Source organism: Vidua macroura, chromosome 1, assembly GCF_024509145.1.
Source record: "Vidua macroura isolate BioBank_ID:100142 chromosome 1, ASM2450914v1, whole genome shotgun sequence".
In the NCBI taxonomy this organism is placed as follows: Eukaryota; Metazoa; Chordata; class Aves; order Passeriformes; family Viduidae; genus Vidua; species Vidua macroura.
The window spans coordinates 22,109,311-22,136,819 of record NC_071571.1 but is presented as its reverse complement, the minus strand read 5'-3'; the positions used below and the strand labels follow the sequence as shown (position 1 = coordinate 22,136,819).

At 36.8% G+C, this 27,509-nt stretch overlaps 1 protein-coding gene across 1 annotated transcript in view; it reads right to left on the bottom strand.

Moving 5' to 3' along the window:
• ZNF804B (zinc finger protein 804B) overlaps window positions 1–27,509 on the bottom strand; it is a 225,926-nt gene that overhangs the window by 9,556 nt on the left and 188,861 nt on the right. The window contains exon 2 of the mRNA XM_053986387.1: window positions 17,694–17,837. Coding sequence (XP_053842362.1) covers window positions 17,694–17,837 — 144 coding nt within the window. The remainder of the gene's footprint in view (window positions 1–17,693; window positions 17,838–27,509) is intronic.

Here is a 27,509-nt window from a genome sequence, read left to right as displayed (position 1 = left end):
GACAACCCCAAGCTCAGTAGGTGTGCTTGAAAATTAACATTGCTTTAAACAGCAGTTGCATTTTTCACATAATTAGGTACTTAACTGGGCATCTAAATACAGGCATATATAATAAAATATGTTTTATTTAATAGCTTCTTGTGTTCTGTCCTTCACTGGCTACAAATATAGTTGTCATGCAGTTATATTTCTTTTTTTAGACTCATTTTCTCTTCTTTCTACGTTTTTTGTACACATGTGTGTGTGGACATTTCCATATCTAAAAGTAAACCATCCATTTTTTTATAAACACTACAGAGAGTATTAGAAGACTACAAAATGATGTTCATTGTCATGGAAAGATTTACTTGTAGGACTGCTGTGAGTCCCATTGGCTGTTCTGTCTAAGACTCAGTCAAAAACTGCTGAATCTATGCTTTTCCTCCTGGAACTCTGATATGAATCACCAGGAGATTTAAATGAGTTAACTACCTACTTTTCTACTTCACTACCTACTTTTGCTAAACATCAAATAACAGTGGTCAAATACTTGTAATTTAGCAATTTCTTCCCATTCTTAATGTCTGGGGGGTTGTGTTTTGTTCTTTTTTAAATTGTCACTTTATTTGAGCCAGTACTTGCTTTGCACTGACCTATGAGCACCTGAATACTCACTGCAGGCTGCATTTGCAGTACTGAGTTTACTTTCTATCCAGAGTTATGATCCTGGTTTCTATTTTTCCCTGTGCAGGTAAATGTTTACCTGGATTGCTATTCTTCAGATCAACCTCAGATGCCTTTCTTCATAACCACTGGAAAGAAATGAGCACTTTAGGGACCCAATCACCTATTTTTAAAGCCGCTGTCTAAAACAAGAGGGATAAAATGAAATGTAAAAGTACCTCTTTTCATTGTGTACAGAGGTTATTAAAGGTGTATATCCTAATTTCTACAGGATGTTCTTTTATGAAGGAGACACAGCTGGCCTCCCAGCTAAGGTGCCTTTACACCAATGCACACAGCGTGGGCAGCAAACTGGAGGAGCCAGATCCCACTGCTCTGCTAGGAAGTCAGGAGAAAATTGCCATCACTGCAGTGTGGTGAGAGCAGTCAAGGGTTTAGTCAATAGGCCCACCTGAGAGACTGCCCTCTGGGACAAGGGAGCAGAACCAAGCCGGCAGATCTTTAAGGAAGTTACACCAATCCTTTGCTCTAAGAGGAAAGGAGAATGGCATGGCTGAATCAAGACCTGCTGGTCAAATTGAGAGGCAAGAAGGAAATGGAAAGGTAGTGAAAGCCGGGACAGGTGTCCTAGGAAGAGTATAGCGATGCTGCTTAGTTGTGTAAGGATCGGTCAGGAAGGCCAAGGTGCAGCTGGAGATGATCTTGGCAGAGGATGAAAAGAATAATAGGGAGAGCAGGAATGTCAGCCAAAAAATGAAGGTTAAAGAAAGCATACTGCAAAATAAAGAAAGCAAACGAGAGTGGTAACGGGTAACAACAAATGAGGAGAAATTTGAGCTACTCAACAAGTGTTTTGCCTCATTCTTAACTGGCAAGTGTCTCAATCTGAGGACCATAGGAATATGGTAGTGGGAGACAGTATAACTTCTCCTGAGTATTCTGCCAGGGGCTTTGCCATTATATAGATTTTACAGGGGTTTTCAGTGTTAACTGCTTCAGATTCTGGGAAGAAGAACTGTTGTTAACAACTATCCTGAGTAGCAAATCCTCTTCTTCTTCAAGTAGTGTAACTACATGGATGTGAATAGAAGGTATCTTTGAGAAAAAAGTAATTTTCTATTTATTAAGCTAGAAAATGTCATTTTAGTATACATTACATTATTTTCTCCCATTACACTTAGAATTTTTTTGTTCTGGAATATCATTCACAATGCACCCTCCAAACTACTCCTTATGCATTCCAGCCCCAGGTAAAAATGTATATACCATATTAGGCATGTCTTCTGTTATATTTAGAGAGCCTTTTTTGAACTGAAGTCCTTGAACTAATGTGTTTGAGTACCTGATTTGCTTTAAAGATTTATTCCCACTCAGCAAAAAGGCTTCTTAATTATGTTCTAAGCAAATTCACCATAGAAGGGTTAATTGAGGAAGAAAGGAATGTTAATTTCAGTAATTATTCTCTTGCCTGTAACCCTAACATTGGAACCAAATGCATTATTTGTAAAATGATTTCCCACTGTAAACCATCAAATGAGAATGATAGTCACTAGAGAACATAATTAAACTTCATATGTAAAGCTTACAGTGCTAGCTTGCAAAGTGAAAGTGAGGAAACAGCAATGAAGGAATTTGCCTTTACTATGGTAAGTAAAATCCTAAAAATAAATTGGAAGAGCTATTATGTACAGGAATTATTATTATTATTACAGAATATATAAGAGATGAAGCTCAGAAACTAGCTGATAAATTTTCATTTGTTTTACCTATAAATAGCTACAGATCTCTTTGAAGTGTGTGCAAGTAATTATTTGTTAGAGTATGTTCTATTATAGCCAGCTGTAACAGATTTAATATTGGTAGTGGAAGTGAATGAGAAGACAAAAAAGAAAATACCCTTGCCTGATTGGATTAGGGAATGAGATGACAGCAGGAGGGAGGAAAAGTCAGTCCTCAGACATGTCCTAGAGAATCCATCTATCAGTGAATGAGATGCTGATCACGGATCTAACCTGAAGGATAAATTACAGCTGGCCCTTTGGAGGGCTTGTTTTTCATGTCTTCAGAGAAACTCTTATTGCTTAACCAGACCTGCAAATATTCCTGCTAATTAAACTGATTTTATCTATTGCTGGATGAAAGTATCCATTTATGGATGCTTTCCATTTTCAAAGATCCAATTGTGTTTCTCATAAGAATCCCCAGATAAAGCTGAAACAGATGCATTTGGAGGCTGTTTCCACAGGGAAGAGGACAGAACATGCACTGTGTGCCAGCAACACTCCTGTGGAAGCCTGAGCTATTGCCCACTCATCTTTCTATCAGCTCCAGCAAACATATTGTCATAGGCTCCACTAAGCTGGCTGCACACTCTGTACTTTGATTAGATGTATTTAGTGTCACTTTGGAATACAGGGCAATTTATCCAGAAAAATCAACACATTACAATGATAAAAAACTTGGGGCAGGGTCTGTATCTTCCCTTCAAGTTCATATATTACCTCACTTGCCAGGGTGTTTGGACCCTTCTTAGATCAAAACCATCATCTTATATATTTTATTTCTTTTTCCTTCTCCTTTAAGCAGCTAAAAACCCCCCCTGGCATTACAGATTCTGTGCAAGACTAGTGCCTTTCAAAAATTTTAGTACTTATTTTAATCTTATTTTTAAATTATTTAAAGACTTTCCACATGTTTTTAAAGCCTGTCTCACCACTTTGTTTTTCTTTGTTTTAACTGTAGCAGGCAGAATACAAAATCACTTAAATTTTAATGCAAAGAGAGTCTAAACTATCCCAGAATTCGACAGGTGAGTCCAAAACCTGGCCTCAAACTTTCTTCAATGTGGTCAGAACACTTTCAGAGTAAGGAAAATGACAGTAGAAATGTTCATACATGGATTTTAAATAACACTTTTCAAGACAGATCTCAGATTTCTTAAAAAATTTCATCTTTACCATGATATCATTTTACAAATAAATAATTGAAGGCATAGAGAGATGGAGTGAATTTCAGAAAGAGCAGAGAGGAGACTGAATCAACATTTACAGGTATATATGTTTAATTATCATCTTTAACTCTTTGTACACCCATTGAAAAAAAATGTCAGTCACCTGAATTAAACCTGATTTTGATTTGGCTGTATAATAGGTTGATTCTTGGTAACTATGATGATGCTGATGGAACAACAACAGAGCATACAGGATAAACCTCTTCCAGATTATTGTGCTATGGTCATAGTTTACATAGAGGAAAGTTGCCTCAACCACTCCACGGTGACTCTCAAGTGTTCTGCAAAAGAGCAAGTCCATCACTAAAAAGAAGTATTTTAGTATGTTCTTGAGATAAGTGTAACCTTGCTTATATGAAAAGTTACAAACTGGCTAAATGTGTGTGAAGGATTCTGAAGGGAGTTAGAGCAGAAGCCTCATCAAATATATGAAGGAAGTAAAAAATTTCTTTTTTATTAGGATGTAATAACTAGCTATAAATAATATTTTAGATTGTGGCTCTCTTTTTTTTTAATCAGTCTAAACCAAAATATTCTTTGTCTTATATTTGCTCAAAGCTGACTGAGCTCTTCTGGAGTAGGATTGTTAAAGGTAACCAGGAATCTAGCAGCAATTCTATAATAAAAAATGCCTGCTCCAAATAAGGGAGCTTTAATACATGAGGTCTCCTTGCAGTTTTGCTCAATCAGAAAAGATCACAAAGGAATTTTGTAATCATCCAATCACATCTTTTATGATCTTTTATAGGGACCTGGATCAATATTTTCCCTGTGCCAGTATTTTCCCTGGCACTAGTGTCAGAATGACAGATTTTCTTATTTATTCTTTATAAATTCTATCATGGCATCATCTAGCTTGATGCTTTTTCTGCTAGTGCTCTGAGACTCATTAAAAATCAATGTTAAATATTAGGAGAATTTATGGCCTAAACCAGCTGAGACAAAAATATTTATTTATAGAACATGTTGTTTAAGGTCCTTCTTAAGTATTGATAGAGTGGTACTTCACAATCATCCTAAACATCACAGATGTGGCTAAGTCATTTGGCTTTGTTCCAAGTATAGAACAAAAATCTGTATTGAATAGTCTTTTTTATGTCACTTCTAAAAAGTAAATAATTTCAGTTTGGACCAGAAGATACTTTATGTTCTCCATACATTTTCAGAAACTTTCTTGTCCTCATCTCTGATGACTACAGATTTTTCTTTTGCCCTTTTTATTTCCTCCATCACTTCTTTTCCAGTTTCTACACTTGTGATTTATAGTATTTACCATCCATTTTTCCTTTCTCTCCTTTATTATAAATTTAAGACAGAGAGAATTGACTTTCCGTCTAAATGAGATTAGCTGTTTATAACCTATTTGGTCTTTTTCTGTTCTGGGATTTGGGTTTTTAAACCATCTGCCAAGTGCTCTTTGAAATTTCTTTGTTCTTTCTCACATCTTTCTGTTTGATTTTTCTCCTCCCAGCCCATTTTACAAGCTCATTCACCTTTATGAAACTAAGTTCCTAAAAGAAGTTTATGTTATAGTTTGTTATTTATACAGATATATGCAAATATTTTATTTGCATTTGCTATATACAATTCTCTTTTATTTCCTGTATGTCTGTGTTGATCATCATAATGCTAATATAGACAAAGATTATAGATTAAAAATAAGATATAGATTAAAGATCAGCTTTAATGTTATTATTTTTAGAGACCCATAATATGGATGAAGTGTTTTTGTGCTATTCTTGTCATAAGGGAGGCCCACAGAGGCAGCACATTCAGATAGAAAAAACTTGATTGTTTTTTCACATATTGTAGGTTTATCTTTTAGAGAGACCTTCTGCAAGAATAAAAAGAATTATGTAAGAAAAAATTTTGTTAATTTTCCTGAAATAAAAAAAAAAAAAATTCTATAACAATTGCTGTATACTTCTGATGCACTCCATGTTTAGTTGTGTTAGGCTATGACTTGTTGTTTGACATGTGTACTGTTCCAATTTTCAAACTGAAAGCCAGAATCTCAATTTTTTTCCCTTTTTTTTTAACCAAGAAAACCGACATTATGGTGTGTTAAATTTCAAAATGGGAAGGAAATCAGTATCCAGCACAGGTTATTGAGAGCCAAGATTATGTCAATGAATTGAATGTTTGGTATAAGTCAGAATCAAATTATATAAAAGTAACACAGAACTCGGTAAAGATGGCCATTATGAGCTGATGAGAAGAATTAATGTTTCTTTGAAGTAAAGATGGGATTAATCTGAATATTCTGGATTCCTTTTGAAAGGTGAGAATTACATTGTACCGTTTAGGCAATATTTTTGTATGCATATATTGGTAACTATCACAGAATCACAGAATATTTTAAGCTGGATGATTGGGTCCAGCTCCTGGCCCTGCACAGGACTCACATTGTGTGCCTGAGAGCATTGTCCAAATGCTTCTTGAACTCTCAGACTTGGTGCTGTGACCACTGGGGAGATTATGTTCCTTAATAAACTGCAATGGTTTACCTCCAACATGGTATTACTTTACCCTTTAGTTTCTCAATTAATTATGATTTGATATTCAGCCAGTCTGGGCTAAGACGGGAGATCCAGGACAGGTTCAGAACACAAGCCATACGCTGTTTTTCTTCTGCCAGAAATGATTTAGTACTCTGTTGAATACCACAGGTCCTAAATGGAAAGTGTAAACACACATCAATGGAATGTGACTTTTCAACTTAAGTATTTAGGTGTCTCTTTTGAAGGAAGCAGTACTTGGAATCCATCAACATGCTAAGAGCTGAAAACAAGCCAAGAAATGCTAACTATAAGCATAAAGTATGTCACAGAGTTCCAGGGGGTGTCTGTCAATTCCTGTATACTTACACACTTGTTAAAAGACTAGAATTTCTGCTGTGCAGAAAACTTTGATATCTGGGATTTCTTTATTTTTTAGTTTTAGTGGGAGAATAAAATTCAGAAAATTTATATAAAAAATGAAATTATCAAGTCCTGATATTAATGCATCTAAACAGCAATGCAATGTAATGTCTAAAAGTTGCAATTTTCATAATTTCTGTATCTCAAGAATGATAAACAAAAGGTGTGGTTATCTTATAATTAATATTATGAAAGTATTATTGCATATCTTACAAGAAATTTTGAAATGTATTTTACTAAAGTAACACTGCTGAAGCAATGTCAATCTTTATGAACCATTTCAATTTGTTTGAAACTAAATGATGTAAACCTTCTGTATGAAATATAGTTTTGATCTTATCACATTCCTTGGTAACCATTCTACTCTAAAAACATTTCCTGAAAAATTAAAGTTTAGGCTTTTTTGGTTTGGTTTGGTTTTAGTTTGATTTTTTTTTCAAGAAATATATATTTCTTTACTATCCCATCACCTGCATTAGTACAATTGTTTGGTATTCAAGTGCATGTCACCTACATTTCTGTATTTATTCCATTGAAATTTAATGTGAGAAGATGCTTGAAGACCCTGCCTCTTTTAAATGACTTCTGATAAAGCCTAATTATTATAAAATTGTAAAAAATGTGAAATGATAATCAGTCTGGGTTACCTCCTTTATTTTTCCCTTAGAGACACTAATTAATGCTAATTAATTCATTTAACTAAGTAAGGATGATAAATGACTAATCTCACCCTTTTTACTTCTGTCTTGGTGATGCACAGATATGTTTCTATTTTGCTTTAATTTTTTTTTTCTCCTAGGAATGCCCCTTAAAGATGTACAAAGCACATTGTAAGGTGCCTTGAACACAAACCTAGATGATAAGTATCACTTAAATCTCCAAAGGAATCAATTGTGCAGCTACATTCTTGCATATTAATTACTGCTTGGAAGGTACAGGCATTTAAAAATGAACAGAACTATAATAGATACAGATTCTAGACAGATGTTTATAGTGCCAGATATACTTTGTGTATGTCAATGGGATTAAAAGTATTATCATTTTTTCAGGTGAGGGAAAGTTATCAGCAAGTTCAAAAGTTATGCAAAGGCCAAGAGAAATGCAATTTTTTCTGCGAACATTTAACATTTTGCTATGACAGCTGTCGCCCTAATTTTTAAAGATTTTTTAAAGCCTTCTGAGTTTACATTCTTGTAGAAAACTTTCTCACCCAACTTTCTGTAAACAACTTATTGTTTTGCATTCCTTCATAGAGGAGGAGAAATTTGATGTACTGGTGGTTTGTCCAGTGTCATTGGAGAGGTGGCACGTTCACCCTCCAATCCACTGGCACCTTTTGAGAATGATAAATTATTGGAGTCAGAGGAAATAAATTAGTCTCTTCATCGTGACCATAGCTGACATTTTTCCTTGTGTCCTCTGGTGACAGACAGCTAATTGCTGTATTTCCAAAAAGCTGATTATGGCACAGGGCTTCCTCAGGTAAGATACGTACAGATGTGGCAGATCCTGTGGAACAGGTTCCTTAATCTGGTTAAATAATACCTTATGCTAAAAGTCATTCCAAAAATGTGATTTCAAGTACTAAAAAGAAGACTGTGTGAGCACACAGTCACCAAAGCCAGTCATAGCATCTGGCAGTGCTTTGCCTCTCTCACCTCACCTCACTATTTGTAGATACCGTAGACCCTGACCTTAAAATGACACCAGGTATTCCAGATCTACTGATTTAACACAAAAAACCCAACCAATTGTGCAAAATATGTATTGTGTATTATGTAATATTTGTAGTACTACATTACAAATTATTATTACATAGTATTATGTAACATTTGCCAGTGCTCTGAAGCTGGCACAGAAAATAGAATGTACATCTGCAGTCAGTCCTGCCCAGCTCTTCATCATGAACACCGTTGCATGTGAATGGTGATATTTTGCATAGAAGTAGATAGAAAACATTCTGTTTATTCTGCTTCTTCTGTCTTGATATCTGGTATTTAAAAAGTGGAAAAATTCTGTATCCCTGAATACAGAGATATTTAAAAGGACAACAACATCCAACATAAATTATGTTATTTATTAAATAGCACAGGCATGACTTCAGTCTGGCTGCTCTAAAGGTTAACAGGGAATAATAATAATCTAAACATAAATATTTAGATTCTACATGCCTAGCTCATTTAATTAAGTAATATTATATGTTCTGCATGTATTAGCATTTCAGAACTCAAAACCAAAGAGGAATATGTTGATTTTGATAACTCTTTTTATACACTAGGATAAAGAATTATGACCTGGTCAAAATAATTTTTTAAAATTTGAATGGAATGTTTCAGAAAGTCTTTTGTTTCAATTTTTTGTTTTTGGTTTCCGTTATCATTGCCACCTTAAAACAGTAATAACAGAATGCTTTAATTAATTTAGTTTTGGGATCTTTTTCTTTGTCTGTATTTTAAACAGGAGCAAAGTTTGAAGCAGTGGGAAATTGTTTGAACCAGAGATTCTGAGTTTCCACCAGGTTAATTGCACCATTGTAAATAAATATAATTGAAGAAGAATGTATTCCTTCATGCTCTGAGTGAGGATTTATTGTATAAAATTAAAAACTAAAATGATGGTTTGAGGGGTAATTTTGTGTTTTTCTGTGGTTTGGCATAATTTTTTTGGTTTTGTTATAAACATAATCCTTACAATTCCTTGCTTATTTTAATAAACCATCCATTACACTGCATCAACTATACTTCCTGCTAGGAAAATTGCTTTAAAACTTTAGTAATTAAAAAGTGTACCATCTGAGAAGAACAGAAAGAACAATAACACAGGCATTAATGAAAAGCACTTCCTCTAACTGACATTCTGGTTATTGCTATGTCTTAAATGCCAAAACCAGATAGTACACTTTTGTAATTCCTTATATAATGAAATGCTTAAGAAAAATTCTACAGTCATTGGACCATCATTAACAACTATGAAATTAGGTGTCCCATGGGATTTTTTCCAATTTAAAGAGGGTTAAATTGCTAATTTACATGTTAATTAGTATTCATTCTAAAGAACACCAAATGTAATTCCATAGCATCTAGCATTTTTAGCTTATTAAGAACATTAAATTTAAAATAAGCTCTTCATTATTTGCAAGAATTTTTTTTTGGAGAGACAATGATAAAAAGAATCTCATTATTCTAAGTAATATGCAATTTAAAAAGGATGAATACTGCCAATTTATTTACTTTATCACTGAGCAATAAGAAAGCAGCAAAGCTTTCTTAGGGCAGCAGGTTTAACAGTTCTTTATAAAGCTCACTGATCTGCACAGACTGGTAAGTTTAAAATAAAGAATTGTTTCTGGTGACATTTCTTTGGAATGTGTTGCCTCGAGTCACTCCTAATCACCCGAGTGTGCTCAGTGGTATTTGATAATGCTGCTTCTGCTACTCTGGAGCTACTCTGGTACATGCACTTGCTCTGGTGTGCAGTTGAATCATCTCTGTGTAGCAGACCTATAAATACAAGCTTCCCCTCATACCATTTAAGAAAATATTGCATGATATTATAAAGCAAGCATTAGTTTTAAGAAAATTTTGAACTGGGAAAATAAATGTTCTTAGTTCAGTGAAACCACAGAATTATCATGTTGTATATGTCCTGCTTTTGTGGCTATGTTGTACACTATTCCTTTATTTAAATGCTGATATTTTGCTTTATGTTACCCTTATTTGCATTAGTTTCTGTGATGTGACGCAACCTGATTGTCTGTTCCCCTGAACTGCTACTTCAGCATTTCAAAATTGCTGGATTGCAGGTACTCAGGAGCACAGCAGCTCTGATGCAAACATGTTTTTGAAAGGCAGGATTTCTCTGTGTCTAAATAACAGAAGGAAGCATTCAGGACAAGAAAATTTTGGTCTTATATTATCTAGCAGTAGTAAAATATGAAAATGCATATGAAAACAGCACTATACGGTCCATTCTTTGCTTTTTTTTTCCAGAATCTAGCATTTTTTATGTTGTGTAAGTCCTTTGTATTATTTTCAATGCAACGCTGTGTGCCAATACAATATCCATGGTACTCCCTTTAACAGAATTAGAGTCATGAAATGTGGCCTATTCACTCAATTTCTCATCTCTAAATGCAATGACTTAGGCATTGGCGGTGCTAAGTGACTGACACTGAGAGTTTCCTGCTGTGCTTTATCCTGGTATTTCTCCTCATTTACCGACTATTTACCCAGGTCCTTCCTCTTGTAACTCTTTCTTCTCCATTGTCTTCTAATTTCTGAGTGACACGTCCATACCTTGCTGTTCTAGCAGTTTCTGTCCACACCTATTTCCATAATTGCTTCCCAAACCCACTTGTTCTCCTTCTATTTCCCCCTCATTTTACAGCATCAGTTCTTTTGCAGGCAGCAGCTGCTTCCCTTGCACAAAAGGGATTAAATTCTAAAGTACAGTCCATCTTCAGTACTGAGTCAGGGACGTTTCCTTAGTGAAAACAACATGCAATCTCAGATTAAAGATTTCATTAAAGGGCAGATACATAAAAGTATTGCTTTAGGGTGTCCCAACAGTATTGATTCTGAAGCCTTCTCACTTGTTTATTCTTGACTTTGCAAATACTATGTATTTTTACTGTTAATTTACTAAAGCTTGTGATCCATAAACAAAACTTCAGCCCAATAACCAAGAGCAATGGAAAGCTTGTTCTTAAAACACAAAGTGTTTGTAAACCTCATTTATAAGCATCACAATCAGTTCTGTATCTAACAATTCACTACGGTTGGGGTAATTTATTTTATAATCAAAACTAGTTTAGGTACAAGAATGATGAATGGAAGGGGTTAATTCACATGAAAAAATTCTGAAAGAGTGAGAAAAATTTTTAAATTTAATTATGGAAAAGGCAGTGTGAGAAAAGCATAACTATTCAGCAAGAAATTATCAAAAACTTGCTCTTCAGGAAGAGTTACAGTCAGAGTGTAAGTAATTTTTTGGGAGTATGAACAAGAATACAGATCGAGAAATCAGTGTATGGTGAACAGCTAAGAAAGTATGAAGCTATAACAGAAATTAGAGACTGTAATAAATGGCATAGGAATAAGTAGCAACAAGAAAATCACTACTTTTACAATGAGCAAGAAAAAAGTGTGTCTTTAAGGCAAAAAGACATTGAAATGTCTTTCAAAATAGGAAATAGGATAGACCATAGAAAAAAATAGGAATAGGATAGACCATAGAAATTAATTCTTTGCTTTTAACTTTGGTCTTCATATAAAAAGAAACTAGACTAGACTAGAAACCTCAAGAGTATGCTGTTTCCAAAGGAAGAGAAAGATGTGCTTAAAAGTATAGAGCAGAGAAAATTTTTATTTCTATTGTAAATTAACAAGTAAATAAAACAGCTGAGAATTCCACAGCATCCATACTCCCAAATTCAAGAGAAAAAAAAATATTGCAAAGAAGCAGAAGTGTCTGACAAATGTTATCCTGGAGGAGGTGATCATTCTAAATAATTGTATAGCAGAGATAGTTAAAATATAAACTGGTAATAGATTTGTCTAAAGTTAGAAATAAGCAGGAATTTCACTGAATTTAAAGAATACTTTGTAGAAAAAAATCTGTGAACCTGTTGACTGCATTGAATCATAATGTCAATATTCTGATGTAATTCCATCTCTAACACCTGTCTCTTGCAAAACATATGAGCTTCCTTCATTTTATGCATTTAAATAATTTATTTTTTGAGGGGGCTGCTTATAGGGCTACCTCATAGAAAGTTCAAAGTTTTCAGGACAGGGCCTAATTTGAAACCCTCTAAATTGCACACATATAGCAATTTGTGTATGTGATAGTTGCTTTGGAGCATAGAAGTCCATTAATCATATTGGAGCATAGAAATCCATTGGTAGTTAAAGAGGACAGTGATTACGACATATAAAAAATTCTTGCATCACTTCAGGTCCACTAATAAACCAGCTGTTTGAGGGAATCTAACATAATATTACTGTTTCTCTTGTTTGACTTCCTTTCTTCAGTCTTACTAGGGATGTGAGGAATGTGAAAGTTTTGTTACAAGTATGCATGTATTTCTTGACAAGCATCAAACCAAGGTGATTTTTTGTGAGTTACAGGAGCAGAATCCTGGTGACTGCTGACAGCACCACTTGCTAACTGAAAGCAAGAAATTATGAGGTCTTTTACCACTCAGGTTGTTTCCTGAGGAGGCCACAGAGTACAGACCCTATGTGCAAAACTTGGCCCCACAAAGTCACGGCCAGTGTTCTGCTTTTAAAGGGTCAGCTCTTTACAGGCTGATGTCCTGATGCAGAGGTACAGGAGCAGGGGCTACATGGAAGGACCTTGGCCCTGTCCACATGGGAGCACCAGAGGAACAGTGGGCCCACCTATGCTTCAAGGGAAAAAAGCAGAGACTACACAAGCACACATAGTAGGGAACCTTCATGCTCGTGTACTCCTGTCATTAGTGTGTTCTTACAGATAAATATGCATTCCTTTGTCCACAAGAAGGTTTCTTAACATGTTTGCCTAATTTCCCAAATCCAGATCCTAAGGTGAAATTCCTCAGATATTGCCAAACCAGTTATCTTTTCTACAAATGAAAATTGTTTGGGTAATACAGGTTTACCTTGGCACCAAAAGACATGACTTACTTTTCCTCCAATAAGCATAGAGATCCTGGGAAAAACACCCTCAAGATGAACTAACAAGATCTCAGCATTTACACTCATTCCTGGAGCTTTCTCTGAGTTAACTTATCAGTGCATTTTCTGGATGGTAGCAGCAATGCTAGCTAAAATGTAAGCATATTTGCTAGCTTTGAAGTTTAACAGGAGCTAAATCTCTGCCTGAATTAGAGTTTAAATCCACAAGCACCATAAAGGCTTAACAGTAAGTGCCAACAGCTGTACACACTAAATTAGGCTCTCATGCCAAAAATATAACCAAATGCTAGTATGCATGGATGTAAATACTAAAATACAGGTATGTGCATGTAAACTAGAGTAGACTGAAACTTCTGTTTGCTTACTTAGTACTGTCAGCTTCAAGGACACTAAAATTTGTGTTGTAGGGTTCCTTTTATAGGTTTTTTTAGTTTGTGTATTTTTATCACAGGAAAGAATGTGATGCATTTAACTGTATGGTTAAATTTTGATAACAAAACTAAAGGCTTGCTTTGTCATCAGAAACCCCAAGATGGCAATACAGTCTTGTTTTTCTTTGCTGCTTATATCTATTATTATTATCATCATCATCATCATCATCACAATTATTATATTGCAGTACAAATTTGTGATTTTCTCATTTGTTGACATCTAAAAGCCTTGCTCATTGCTAAGGATTATTTATACAAAAAATTGAAAGCTCCAGCCACTTTGATGTTAACTGAATGAATAAACACTGTGCATGACCTGGAGTTATTAAAAGATTCCTTTTAATAATGTCAACCAAATAGACATCTCTGCTCAAGTTTAGCTTAATTTTAAAGACGTACACAACACGGTTAAGAAGAACTACACTTATATATTATTTTCAGCTTAACCTTCTCCCACAGATATAACTTTTTCAGGTTTCAGGTGGCAGCCTATCTTGGTTATCTATATCCTGATCACTTTTAAATGAATTCTCACCAGGACCCCTGTGCTTTTTGGTGTTCAGGTAGCTTTGGCAGAGCCAAGGTACCCCGTTCTGATGCAGTTCACTTTTATTGCAGAGAATACAGCGAGCAAGCGAGAGCGAGCGTCCTTCACCTTGATGCTTGAGGAGAGAAACTGCAGATTTATCAAATAGGCTACTCCCTGTGACTGCTGCCCCTGACTTTATAAAGTCATAGGAAAAAAACACCAAGGGAAAAAGCTGTGATTTCAAGTGGGTTAGCTGATACGTGGTGGGCCAATGAGAGATGTATGCACAGGGCTGTACAGTGATGAAAGATTAGGTTCTCCCAGGAAAGTCACTCCCACTCCTGCCCCGGCCTTGTTCAGTATCAGGTTTAACAACACAGAGCTCAGGAGTGCAAACTCCCAATCAGACAGATTTTCTGTGTTCACTTTATCCATCAGTGCACTGAAAGAAATTAATTTCCAATAGCAGGTAATATCAGTGAAAAATTCTTTTAGTGTGTTAGGAAAGATGTTGAGACTAATGCGGACAAGACAACCAAAGGAATAAGAATTGTTTAATAGTGGGAAAATGTTACTCAAAAATAGTTAAATAATAACTCTCCAGGGTCATTACAGTGTTATAAGATAATGAAGATATAGGCATTGATCTTTGATGGTCTGCCAAATTTTATGCATATATATGTACACATACATCATATTTTTTTGCTTATAAATTTAGAGGTATGTAGCAAGCAGAGAGAGAGAAAGTATCTCTGAGTATACTGCTTTAGAATAATCTAACACAGAAAGACAACAGAAAGTCCATTTATGCAAACAAGGCCAGACTGCCATCATAACATTTTGCAGCCTCTGACGACAGGGAGGGCAATGGCTGCTATGCCAACTGCTAGGTCCAGGACTCAGCACTTCCTGCTATAACAACTGGTCGAAACCATCTATAAGAAAATGGATCGCAGAATTAATTTTATGAAACCATAATATTTGGAATTAAAGCCACAATTCTCAATAAAATCTATTTCCTCTGGAAGGCAAACAAAAGACTTATGATTAAGCACTCAGTCCAATATCCCTTTTCTGCCTTTCTATCTTCTCTAAACTTCATTTCCACTTTAATACAAATTGTGAAGTAGTAGCATTTAAATGGGAAATCACATGGGAGGACTACACTGTATTGTTACTGAGGTGCAAAGAGTGTCTCATTTTAATTTACTCTCCATTAGAAGAATGATGTTTAGAACATATCCATGCAGATTACTAAAGCTACTCTCAAATTACTGCTGAGAAACAGAAAACATACATTCAGAGGAAGAAGCTCTTGTGGTGGCTAATGTCCCTCCCAGAATAAACACTTTGAAATGAAGTTAATTAAACCCACAGGAAACCATAAATTAACTTTTTTTTTATCAGATTATTTTTTTTATCAGATTACGCTGATAATAGCATGAAGAGAGGCTTTTCTGTGACTGACTATAAAAGTCAGAGTAAACACTTACACTGTTCCTAGAGGCAAACTAATTCTTTTCCCAGACTTGGCTGACCAGGTAAGAAGTGAGAGGGGAGAAGAGACTGAATTATCCTGTCACATCAGGAGGGTAGGTAGCTAATCCTGCACTAACTGAGCCTCTGAACTACATCTGAAAGGGCAGGATGAGGTGAGCTTGCACTGCCAGTTGATATTCTGTATGTGTCGTGCATTTCTGTGCAGACTCACGGTTTCCAGCACTGTCTGGCAGCTTTTAAAGCAGTAAATTTATCTGAAAATTAAGAAGAGTTTTATTGCTTAAACCAGCCCTTTTATAACAGAAACTTGCCAAAACCTCCCCTACCCAACAACGCAGTCATAGTTGGTGCATGAAGCAGGCTGTTTGATTTAGCAAAAACTGCTTTTTGCAGGGGGAGTGTGTGAAGAGGAAAGAGCACAAATGGCTCCATTTGAGTTCAGATGCATTTCTAATGACTTAAAAAAACAGCTGAAGGGTGAAAAAAATCTTCTGTGCAGCAAATGGGGATTTATAGGGATTAGAGTCACAGGTTTAGGATCTGGAAAATATTTTGTTTTGTATTATTATAAAAAAAATTAATGGAATGGTGATGAGGGGAATTGCTTTTGATTTAATACATAAATGCATAACTCTGGTTTGGAGAGATGGGACAAAGAGTCCCATTATAACCCATGGATAGCTGCCTGTGGTGCTTGAATTCAGCAGGATGGTTCAGCATTTGATGTGTGGGCAGACCTTAGGCAGTTTTTTAATAAAGTGCTGTGATAGATGCACACAGAAAATTCCAGGGTGATTTACATCCTCTGTGATACTGCAGAAGACAATAAGATTGCTTTCAGGGAGAGCGAGGCGCTTTGCCTTTAGCGTTGCTCATTTTATTCAACATTATTATTTCTAATACTCTGTTTAGAGATACCTGCAACTTCTAGTGGTTTCATATATTATTGAGGCAGCTCCTGATCCCCATGAACCTACAAGTGTGATCACACAGAAGACACTAATTCCCTGGCAACTTGGATGCACGCAATACGTGAGCACTTAATGCAAGCGCTAGCAGAAATAGAGGAGAAAAAGATCCATCCTCAGATTCTAGTAACATGTCCTTAGCATGCCAGGTCAGCTGATGTGATCTCTTGCTTCAGAGGTTCAGAAACATTCATTCCTGGACTTCACAAACCATTTTCTTTAAATTCTGAAGTGTTTATATGAATTAATTGCATTTTCCTTTCATATTACCAATTGAAATATGTATTTTGCTAAAATTGGAGGAAAATTGGGACACAGGAAATAAAGTTAATAGGCACATATGGGTAAAATATACCTACCACATACAAATATGATAAAACCGATACAAAATGTGATAAAAAATAGTATTTATTATCTTTTTCCAGGAATCCAATGTTTCATAAGGGATTATTTTATATTGTTCTGTATGCAAGGAAAAATGCATTTTGCTTGACAAACATTATGAGACATAGATTTTAACTCCAGAAACAGATGCTTTAAAAAAAAATAGACAAAATTCTTTTTTGCCCTTGAAACAGCACAACCAGTTTGAAACAGCATGGTCATATGCCTTCTGATAGAAGCATGAAGAATAGAGGCTTTTCTGTGACTGGGAGGTTCAAAAGATGGACCTGGTCATTTGAGGAAGTGGTCTTTCCCCCTGCCTGTGGTTTTTAAGTTATTCCACATTTAAATTTATCAAATTAAGTCCAGACATCAGTATTAAGCATGTATCTAAAGCTACAGCTGAAGGTCTTTCAGTCAAAGTAGCTTAAAAGAAATTGTGATAAAAGTGAGTATTTTCCATTTTATTTTAATGGAAAGTAGCATGTTAAAGTTGAAAGCATCAAATGATGAATTGTCTTCTACTTGGGTGAATTTAGAAACCTCCCACAATCAATGAGGAGGGAAGAGAGACCATTGTAACATGCAAGACATTTATCAGGTTTACCTGCTTGTGAGCATGGTCATAAGAATTGATGTGGTTGTCAAATTCCTGGTGTTTGTGGTACTGCTTGTCACACAGTTCACAGTAGAAGTTAGCCTTCACATCCTCCAGGGCCTTAGCTGCAGCTCTCTCCTTCTCAGCATAGTCCTGCAAAGGCAGAAGCAAAGGGAGGCACTTCACCCGAGACCATGAACTCCTGCTTCAGCATCTCTTTTATCAGGCACATTGCAAGCACTGGACAACTGGAACACCAGACTCCATCCCAAACATGCTAAACAGGTTTTGGTCTTAAACAGGATTCAATAAAAGAGTTGTGTTTCTTGGGGAATTGTTCTTACTACTCATTATAGGCTCTGCTGTAAGGAAAGTAGAGAGGAATGGGGTGCAGAGGAATACCATCAGGATACTGCCTAGCCCCTGGGCAGGAAAGCTGTGAAGAGCAAATAAACCCCCAGTGTCAGCCTGTTAACTCTGACACCAGCCCCAGATTGCCCCAGTATCTGCTCTTTCAGGTACTATTGCTCACAAGAAATAAACTGGTTTAATCTGATATTATGGCAGATTTTCTTTTGTGTTCTGCTTTCTGACTTCTATGAAATATTCACTGGGGCCAGGCAGCTATGGCTGGCTGAGATTTCCCTGGAGCGGAGCCCCCTCTGCAAGAGCCTTTTCTGTTCTTCCCTGTCCTTCCCAACATCTGCATGAAGGGACACACCATCCAGCCTGACCAAACTGAAAGGAACACTCCCCTGCCTGACACAGGCCACAACCACTGAGGAGAGCACTAGCTCATGTCCAGGCTCATGCAAACACAGCTGAAAACAGGGAAAACACAATTCGTTCCTACATAGTTGCCTTTCATACCTCCCCAATGACACAAGTGAGTACTATGGAGAGTCAAATACTTCAATTCAACATGTAATATTAGGTAAAAGAGAAAATTTCAAACATAGGAGCAAAAAGTTACTGAACTCAAATTAATGCACTTAAATAAAGGGCCTGATATGCAAAATTGGCATCAGCCTTTGTCAATCTTATTTCTTTTAAAAGTCCTTCATTTTACTGTTGTTGTTATTTTTACGACACTTCCTCAAACATTTTGCATTAAAGTGCAAACTTCTGATATGGAAAACAAGAACAAAAAAGTTGGTAGAAGCTATTCATTTTGTATTCATATTGACAAGCTGATATTTCTTGAGTGTATGTAATATATTGCCAGGGATCGCAGTAATTCATCATTTGCTGTACTGTTTTACTCTCCTAAAGAAATGAGCCCTTTCTGCTGCCAGGCTTTCCATGCTCTGCAGTCAGTGTTGTCTGCTGTCCACATGCTTTCACCACTCTTGGCGTGACAAACTCAGAGTGCATGAAAGCCAGGACACGCTGCACATCTGGGACAGCCTGCTCTTAGCACATCATTCTGCCCTGCACAGCCCCAGGGAGCAGAGCGGGCTGGAGGCTGGTGTTTGGGTATGGCAGATTAATATGAATGTACATTTTGAGCCCTTCAGAGGGGGAGACAACTCAAATCTGAGACTTGGCCAAGCAACTGATGCTGGTTATCAGTGTGACTCACTGAACTTTGCACAGCTCTGTGCTGTGAGCCCTTCTGTTTTGCCCTGGTCTTTACACCCTCAGATTGGTGTGAGCAGGTCTTTTTTAAACCATAGTTTTAGAGGCTACCTTTGCTGGTGAGATTAACTTCTTCTAAACTTGTCTGTCTAGAAGTTAGGTGTATGGGTAAGACAGTATACTAAGCTTCTTCTGTAAGAAAGAGAAAAATGCTAGGCACTGCCAAATGGTTATTAATCCCATCTATTTCAAAAACCCATTTTAGAATGAGATTAAATTCTCCAGAGGTTCTATCTCTCTCCGACCACTTCAAGGCTCTAAATTACTAACCTGGCCTACATCCTTAATTCTTAGATTGCTGAACTCAAAGATAATAAATTCTGTATTGTGTTTCTTTAGATTCAATTCTAAATCTCCCCATGAAACTTTCATGAACTGACCTACTTGAAGACAGGAGGTCAAAGGGGAATGCTAAACCCAAAATTTTGATTTTAGATCCTATTGATGATACCAATGGCATACCAGTTCCTCCCAGAGGGGAAACATGCAAATAAATCTCTTTCCTGCAAGCATATAGCTCAGGTGGGTCAATATACTACAGTACACTCAGAAAAAAAACTAACCTGAGCTAACATTTTTCCACTTGAGAGGCTGCTCAATTATGGTCGTTAATCCTTGATTGTATCAGGGAGAAATATACTCACAATCAAATAGTTAAATAGCTTTCATTAGTTATTTAAATTTACAGAGCCCATTAAAAAGTGATACTTTTCAGCTTATGCTTCAGACCCATTGTTTTGCTAGCATTAATTATTCACCAGGCCTTTGATATAATTAAAATGCATAAATTAGAATGTGGATGCAATAGTATTAATTATGCAGAGATGTCTTCCCTGAAAATCAAGTGTTGGAGACAACATATTTTTATTCTAAACTGGTAAAAATGTAAGTTTTGCACTCACTGGAAGCCAGCCAAAGCATAATTGCTTTGCAGGAGGGGTTGTGGGTTGGTTTTTTTTGGTGGTGTTTTTGTTTTTGTTTTTGTTTTTGTTTTTTTTTTTTTTTTGTTGCTGTTGTTGTTTTGGGTTTTTTGTGATTTTTTTTTTTTTTCTTGTTCTGAACTGTCAATTAAATGCTTACAGCCTGCTCCATCTTTCCTTCTGCTGAAGGAGAAGCCTAGCTGTTTGGGGTGAACGCACCACACTACTGCCTGCAAAGCACAGTGAAACTGCTGCTCATGAGCATTCCAAACTGCCAACTTTATCTTTCTCAGCAGAAATTAATACAGTTCCCTTCACATAAAGATGTTTTAAAATAGCAACAAGGCAGCTCCCAGGTGCATCCTAAGATAATCCTAACTACCTCCATTTCCTTATTGCTTAATTATGCTTGTCTACCATGGCAAAAGATAGAACTTCCTGCTTGCTTATCGATCAGATGCAGGGAAATTGAATGCCACATCACATACTTTAGAAAGGTCATGGATTTTTTCTTTCGCTACAAAGACATAAGAACTTCTAGCACTACTGTAAATTGTACAGTCAAATAAATTTTCACATCCAGACTTCTAATATCATCTCACTAGGATTGTACAGACCAATAGTCAATTCTAGCTTGATAAATGTGAACACATGAAAGAAAATCTATGGAATTCCACCTGTAGAAAGCATACGTGATCACGAAGGCCTGATCACACAAATGCAGATATCGGCTGGCAGCAAAGATGCACCAACACATTTTGAACTCTGAATCTTCAGTGGTAAGGGATATATATATCACAGTCTCATAAACTTTATTCTGCATCATACCTGTTGCATCCCGGAGTTTGGGTTTAGATTAGGGTTTTTAATTTATGTTAAAATAAGTTCTGTAATCCCGCATTTCCCCCGCGTTGTTCCCCCCCCGCGGTTTCTGCCCCCATGTTGCCTGCTGCCGGATTCTTACCCCTGTGCCGCTCCTGTAACCACCCTGCTGTCTGGCCCCGGGAAACCCCGTGCTGGCCACCCCAAGCCACACGATCCCGCTCAGCCCAAGGCTCGGTGCCCGACCCTGCGGGGTTCTCTGGTTGGTCGCTGTTGCTGGCGTCAACCCCGCGGCAGCCGCCCCTATTGGGCAGCAGGCCGTGGATCCTCTCGCCCCGCCCCTCCATAAAACCCTATCCCGCCGGCACCCAGGCGCCATTTTCTCCCATGCGAGTGCCGGGAGCGGTCGCGTCTTTCCATCGAACCGCGCCACGTGACCAATAAACCGTTCCTGCCAAGCACGGAGTAAATGGACAAATTCCTTACCTCTTTGCTGAGTCCCTAGTGCACGGTAACAGAGGCTGGCCAGCCCACACGCCCGAGACACAGCTGTCTGGGAACCCGCGGCAGCAAACCCCGGCAGCACGTGGAAGCTACGCCACAGCCAGGCTCCCAAGAGCTGTGTGCAGCCGGGGAGAGCAAAAACCCACGCCGCACATACCCTCCTTAGTAATGGCACATAGCCTGGGTAGACATGTGTATTCTTATAAGACAATCTAAGTTAGCTGTTCTGTCTTTGAGTCATGGACTCGAAGTGCAAGCTCATGTAAGGGGTGATGTCATCCTTGTAGGTGAGAGCTCCTAGAAATGGTGGATTAACTAACTTCTGTGGTGCTGGATGCAGACAGTGAAGTGTATAAGGACAAACAACTGCAGAATATGTCTCTAAATGCATTTTTTCTAGAAGCCTGCAAAATGCTTCCATATTATAGATTTTAATTGCATTCACATCAATTTGACCCAGAGAGGCACATAACTGTAATAATTGTTTAGGTATTGGATTAATTTAAAAAAATACTTCTCTTGCATGTTAGGCTAGAAGTGCTTTCACTTAGCAGCTACATACTTTTGCAGTATGCTTCGTATTGTGAAAGCGCAATTAATGGTAGCTGACATTTCATTTTCTAATATGGGGAAAATCAATGAAAAAATCCCATGTAACTGAGTTTTCTTGAATGTTGCCACTGACATCTAGTCAATTAGAAATCATTTATTAAATCTAGAGTCTGTAATAGATATTTAATAGACTGCATGGCCATTAAAGGATGCTGATCTAGACAAAACAATACCACATTTCTTGTCTCAGTAACTGATAGTAAATATATCAGCTATGTTCAAATGGACTAAGGTGAAAAGTAGGTCACTTGATAACAATAAAACTTGCAGAGGCAATTTTCTACAAACCCATGGATTTCTATAAATATAGTGGAGTAAATGCATGGTGCTTGTAATAGAATATGAGAAAAATATAGCATCATTAGCCCACTTTTGATTACCTATTTCTAAATTGGAATGCAAAATTAGTGACAGAACAGCTAACTCACATTAATGCAGAGCTCAGTAAGTGACAGACTGCTTCCTCTTTGGGAACATAAGCAATCAGTTTGGTAACTTAAATATAATTTTGTGAACCAGATTAGATATAAATACAAGTTTTAAATACTTATGCAACTACAGAGATGCCTCTTGGGGGTTCTCAGGCTAGAGGTTAAAGGAGAAATAGGATGAATATAAGCACATGAGTTAGCTACAGATTACAGTCTACATCTAAGACTTTTAAACATATTTTCATTAGTGATTTAGATGACAAAATGAATTGTGATTATCTATGAAATCTATGAATGATACTAATTAACAGAATAACGCATACAAATGCTTTAGGGACCGGGATCAAGATTCAAAATTACTGGAATAATCTTCAGATATGATCTTAAATCAGCAAGATAAAATTCAGTAAGACGTTTGTCAAGTGCTGCACTTTGGAGGGAGAAATCACTTTCATCAATACTAGATTAGGAATAGCTGCATAAAAAAATGCAAATGCAAGGAAAAAGGTCCAAGAGTTAGAGTGGAAAAGAAACCAAACGAAAGTCAACAAAGAAAGTCAAGGCAAATCACATTCTGACATGTTAATAGTGATGTTATAAGTAAGATGCTGAGGGTAATTATTCCACTTGACTCAGTATTGGTGAAATGTCAGCTGTAAAATACTATTTGGCACATCTACACTAGCAAATAACTTGGCTTCTAGAATCTGACCCTCTATCATTCCCACTCTATGTGTGATAGTTCATTCCCGGACTTTTTCATTTCAGAGTTCCCTTTGAGATAAAAACTATTGCAGTTCCAAAATAACATTCAGTGCAGGGATCACACTCTACAGGCAGAAAGGATGAGACACCACAAACCTCTTCATACCCTGTACAGCCTTACAAAAACTCAAAAGATTTTGTCAAAGAAAGCAACATTTGCATGCCATAAGAAAACATGCAACATCATGTCACAAAACAACTACTCCAGCAGTGGTTTAACATAGCCCTTACAATTCATCATAGAGACTGAAATAAAAAACAAATATAATAATTACATGTAACAGTACCAGACAGAGGAGACGTCAGGCAAAATGGACATATGGTCAGTTTGTCCTGGGGTGTATGTTCTTTTTGGGGAAGACCAAAATGTAGATGTTGCCTTTGAGACAGTTTTCTTCCCACAATTCAAGAAAGACATAGATGTACTCGAGAGATCTTTGAGCAGAAGTGTAGGTAGGGATCAGGGATTTAAAAGTAAGTTACATGCCTAAATTAGGCAAACTAAATCCAATCTGTAATTCATATTTTCATTGTCTCATTAGTGTGAGCACTTGTAAATAACATTTTTTGAGGGAAATACATAGAACTGGCCAGGCTGGTACAAAACATCTCTGAATGATCAGGACCTGCGCATAGATGTGTAGAAACAGCAGTCGTAGAACCTTCATTTTGAGTGCTCATTCACCACATCTTCCAAATTCACCAGTTTTAGGGATGCTTGCACATAATTTTAATGTCCTTATATATTTTCTTCTGCAGCTAGAGTGAGATAGATTTTAAACGATCTCTAAAACTCAGCAGGCAGGTGATAGAATGCAGGAAGTAATCAAAGTACTTGTGTGCAGTGGGAAACTTGAGTACCACAAAAATGTCCTGATATTAAGATATGTAACCGAACATCAGGTTGTTTGAAATTAATGAACTTTTCCCTGAAAGCTCTCTTTTTTGTTTTTCTCCCTGGAGAAGACTGTTCACTTACCTAGACTTTCTTAGGGAAGTTTAGCTGTGGAGATAGAATAAAAAGCAAGTGATTTGTTCAGCTGCAATAGCTGGCAGTACAGAATATTTTCATTTATCTCACATATGTTCTGCCATTCTCCACCTTGAAAACTCAGTGCATAGTTTCTGCCACTGTGGGATCTATAGTGAGAATTTGCAGAGCTGTCTTTTGCAAAGGATTTTTTCTTCAAAGGCAGTAAATGCTGCCATTCTCAGCTGACTCATAGAGGGCAACACCTAACTTCTGCAAATAAATACATCTTCATATTTTTCACACTCAGCCAATTACTGCAATGTTTTCAATCATATGCACATCCATTTGCTACTAGAATGCTGAGAAGTGTAGGACTTTTACTGCTGCTTTTAGCAGGTCCTACAGGCCTCTCAGAGTCCAATCCTGCTGGGACTAATAGGACATGTAAACCAATTCCTAACCTATTTACTATCAAAATCATCAGTGCTGATTGGAACAAACCTTATAGACATAAGAATTTAAAGAACATGAGCAGATCTATTCAGATCTTCAGAAAATCTTTTATTTTCTAAGACAAATGGTTACTTCTGGTAACTTTAATAAGAAATTGAACTTTGAGATTTTTCTATACTTATTTTCAACATTATAAGTGGAGCATATAACCGCTAAAAATCTCTTCTGTGGATATAGAGGGCATTTTTCAAACATCTCAATGTGATTCAACATTTTTCTCCTTATTTTCAGAAACTGGTGGAATTGAGATCACATTCTGAAAATGTGATCAAGAGTTGACCTGCAAAGGTACTTAGGTACCTGACTGTAAGTTGCATACAAAATTGTATGTATTCAATTTAATTTTTAGAAAATTTACAATTAATCAAATTTGAGCATTTACATAACTTTATATTGCAAATGGATATATCTAAAAGGAAGTATGTACTGGTTTTGGTTGGGATAGAGTTAACTTTCTTCACAGTAGATTAGTTTTCAACTGGGGTTAAAACATGATAGAATAATTATTAAAATATAATTTATTTAACTGAGAAAAAGCTGCCTGGAATTGCATGCAGCGCAGAAATATGAGTTCTAAAATAAAGCCAGCTTAAAGAGGATATTAAAAATAGAGTGGGAATAACATAAATGTAAAGAAACTTTAATTTGAGAAAACAAAGGAGTAAAATGGAGATCAGTGATGAGAAGTGTCCCCACAGGGCCATACGGGGACCGGTGCTGTTCAATAACATCATAGACGACATAGTGGGATCAAGTGCACTTACAGAAAGTTTGCAGGTGACAAGAAGCTGAGTGGTGGGGTTGACATGCCTAAGGGATGGGATGCCATCCAGAGAGAACTGGACAAGCTCTGAACAAGTAGATGCATGTGAACCTCATGAGATTCAACAATGCCAAAAGTAAGGTCCTCCACCTGAGTGAGGACAACCCCCAGTTGTAAAAGAAGGTGATAAAGGATCTGCTCCCATGTATGAAGCAACTACTGAGATGCTGATTAAAAAAGAAATTAAATTGAATACAGCAAATAAACAATTTCCCTACAGACTGGGAAATACACTCAGGCATAAAGACCAAATGATAAATGTAAATATCATTTATATACAATATAAATATAAAATATTTCAAAAGATTCATATATTTAGGCTGGAATCCATAAGGTTTCTTGTTGCAGTGTGCAGCTACGCAAACGGAGCAAAAGGGCTTTGTGAATTTGAGATGGGAGTTTCTGTTTCCTAAACCTAAAGCTGGAGTTTCTATTCTGTATTTTTACGTATATTCATCCTTCCCCCTGGAGTTATTCCCATTGGATTTTACCTATAATGTATTCACACTGGGCATTGTTCTATTGGTTTCACCTTATCTCTTATTTTCCCCTATAAAACCTTTGTCTGGACCCCTGATCGTGGTCACTTGTACGTGCGGTGATCGGGCAAATACAACCTACTTTGGACTGCACAACAAGAGTCCAATCTCTTGAGTCTCTTTATCCTGGTCTTGCTCCTGCTCTCTAAACAGCTCTGTCCGTATCAGACAAACCCACAAAGATGTTTGTTGCCTCTCTCTCTCTCCGGCGGCTCCCAGAAGCGCCTGGCCAGCGCCCCGGGAAAGCGGACCGGGCAAAAACAAGCAAGTCGGAGAGAGAAGAAAGGAACGAAAAGCAACAGTTTCTCATCATCAGTGGAAAAGATGGAAGGACAACTTTCACACTGAAGTTGCAGGTGTCATTTTAAGATGAAGCATGATATGAGGGGGAATATACGATGTGATTTGGTTGACTAAATTTGATTTGAAGATTTGGGAAAATCTTAAGTTACACTAAATCTGCTTAATGATTAATGTCTTGCTGCTTGATTTTTTATCTCTGGGCCTCTTTGTTAATCTATCCCCTATATTAATGCTAGCATTAGCATTTGACTTATTGTTTTGAAAGAGTTTCCGAGCAAAAAGTCATTAAAGAACAATTTCAAAATACAAATGCTGCCATTAAAGAACAACAAAAAATGTTGCAATTCAGTAACTAGAGCAACAACCCTAAGAAGAGGAAGAAATATGACTCAAGGACAGCCTGAGAGCACAAAGGGCATCAAAACCGTCAAAACTTGTGATGGTAGAGGCTGAAACAATTTCTGGGGTAACTGGAAACAGATGTGGGTTTCTTACACTTAGGATTATATTCTTGGCATTTAAAAGAAAATTTAAAACAGCTTTTTGGGTAAGATTAAAAAGATAAAAAATATAGAGAATCTCACTATAATTCCAACTACTCTGCACATATGGTTCACTGTCCTTACATGTCAATATGACTGTGGAAAAATGTAGATAGAATAGAAATGTGTTTTTTTAGGTTGGAAAGAAGAACTGTTCTTATTATGAAGAAGAAGGAAAAAACCCATCATTCACTTTTTCCTTATAGTCTTGCTTTTCTGCACAAATGTGAGTCCTTCAGTGAATATGATTGTGACTTTTTTGTCTGTCTTCCATTCAAAGTCAATTCCTTCAATTTGTTCACTGATTCATATTACTTTCTCTCTCCTCCTTTCAAGTGATCATTTATTTTACTCCTTTTCAGATGAGTGAGGTATTATCAATTAACCTGAAGAGTTAGTCCTCCATTTATGTCTTACTATTCTCACTTTTCCACTTGCGA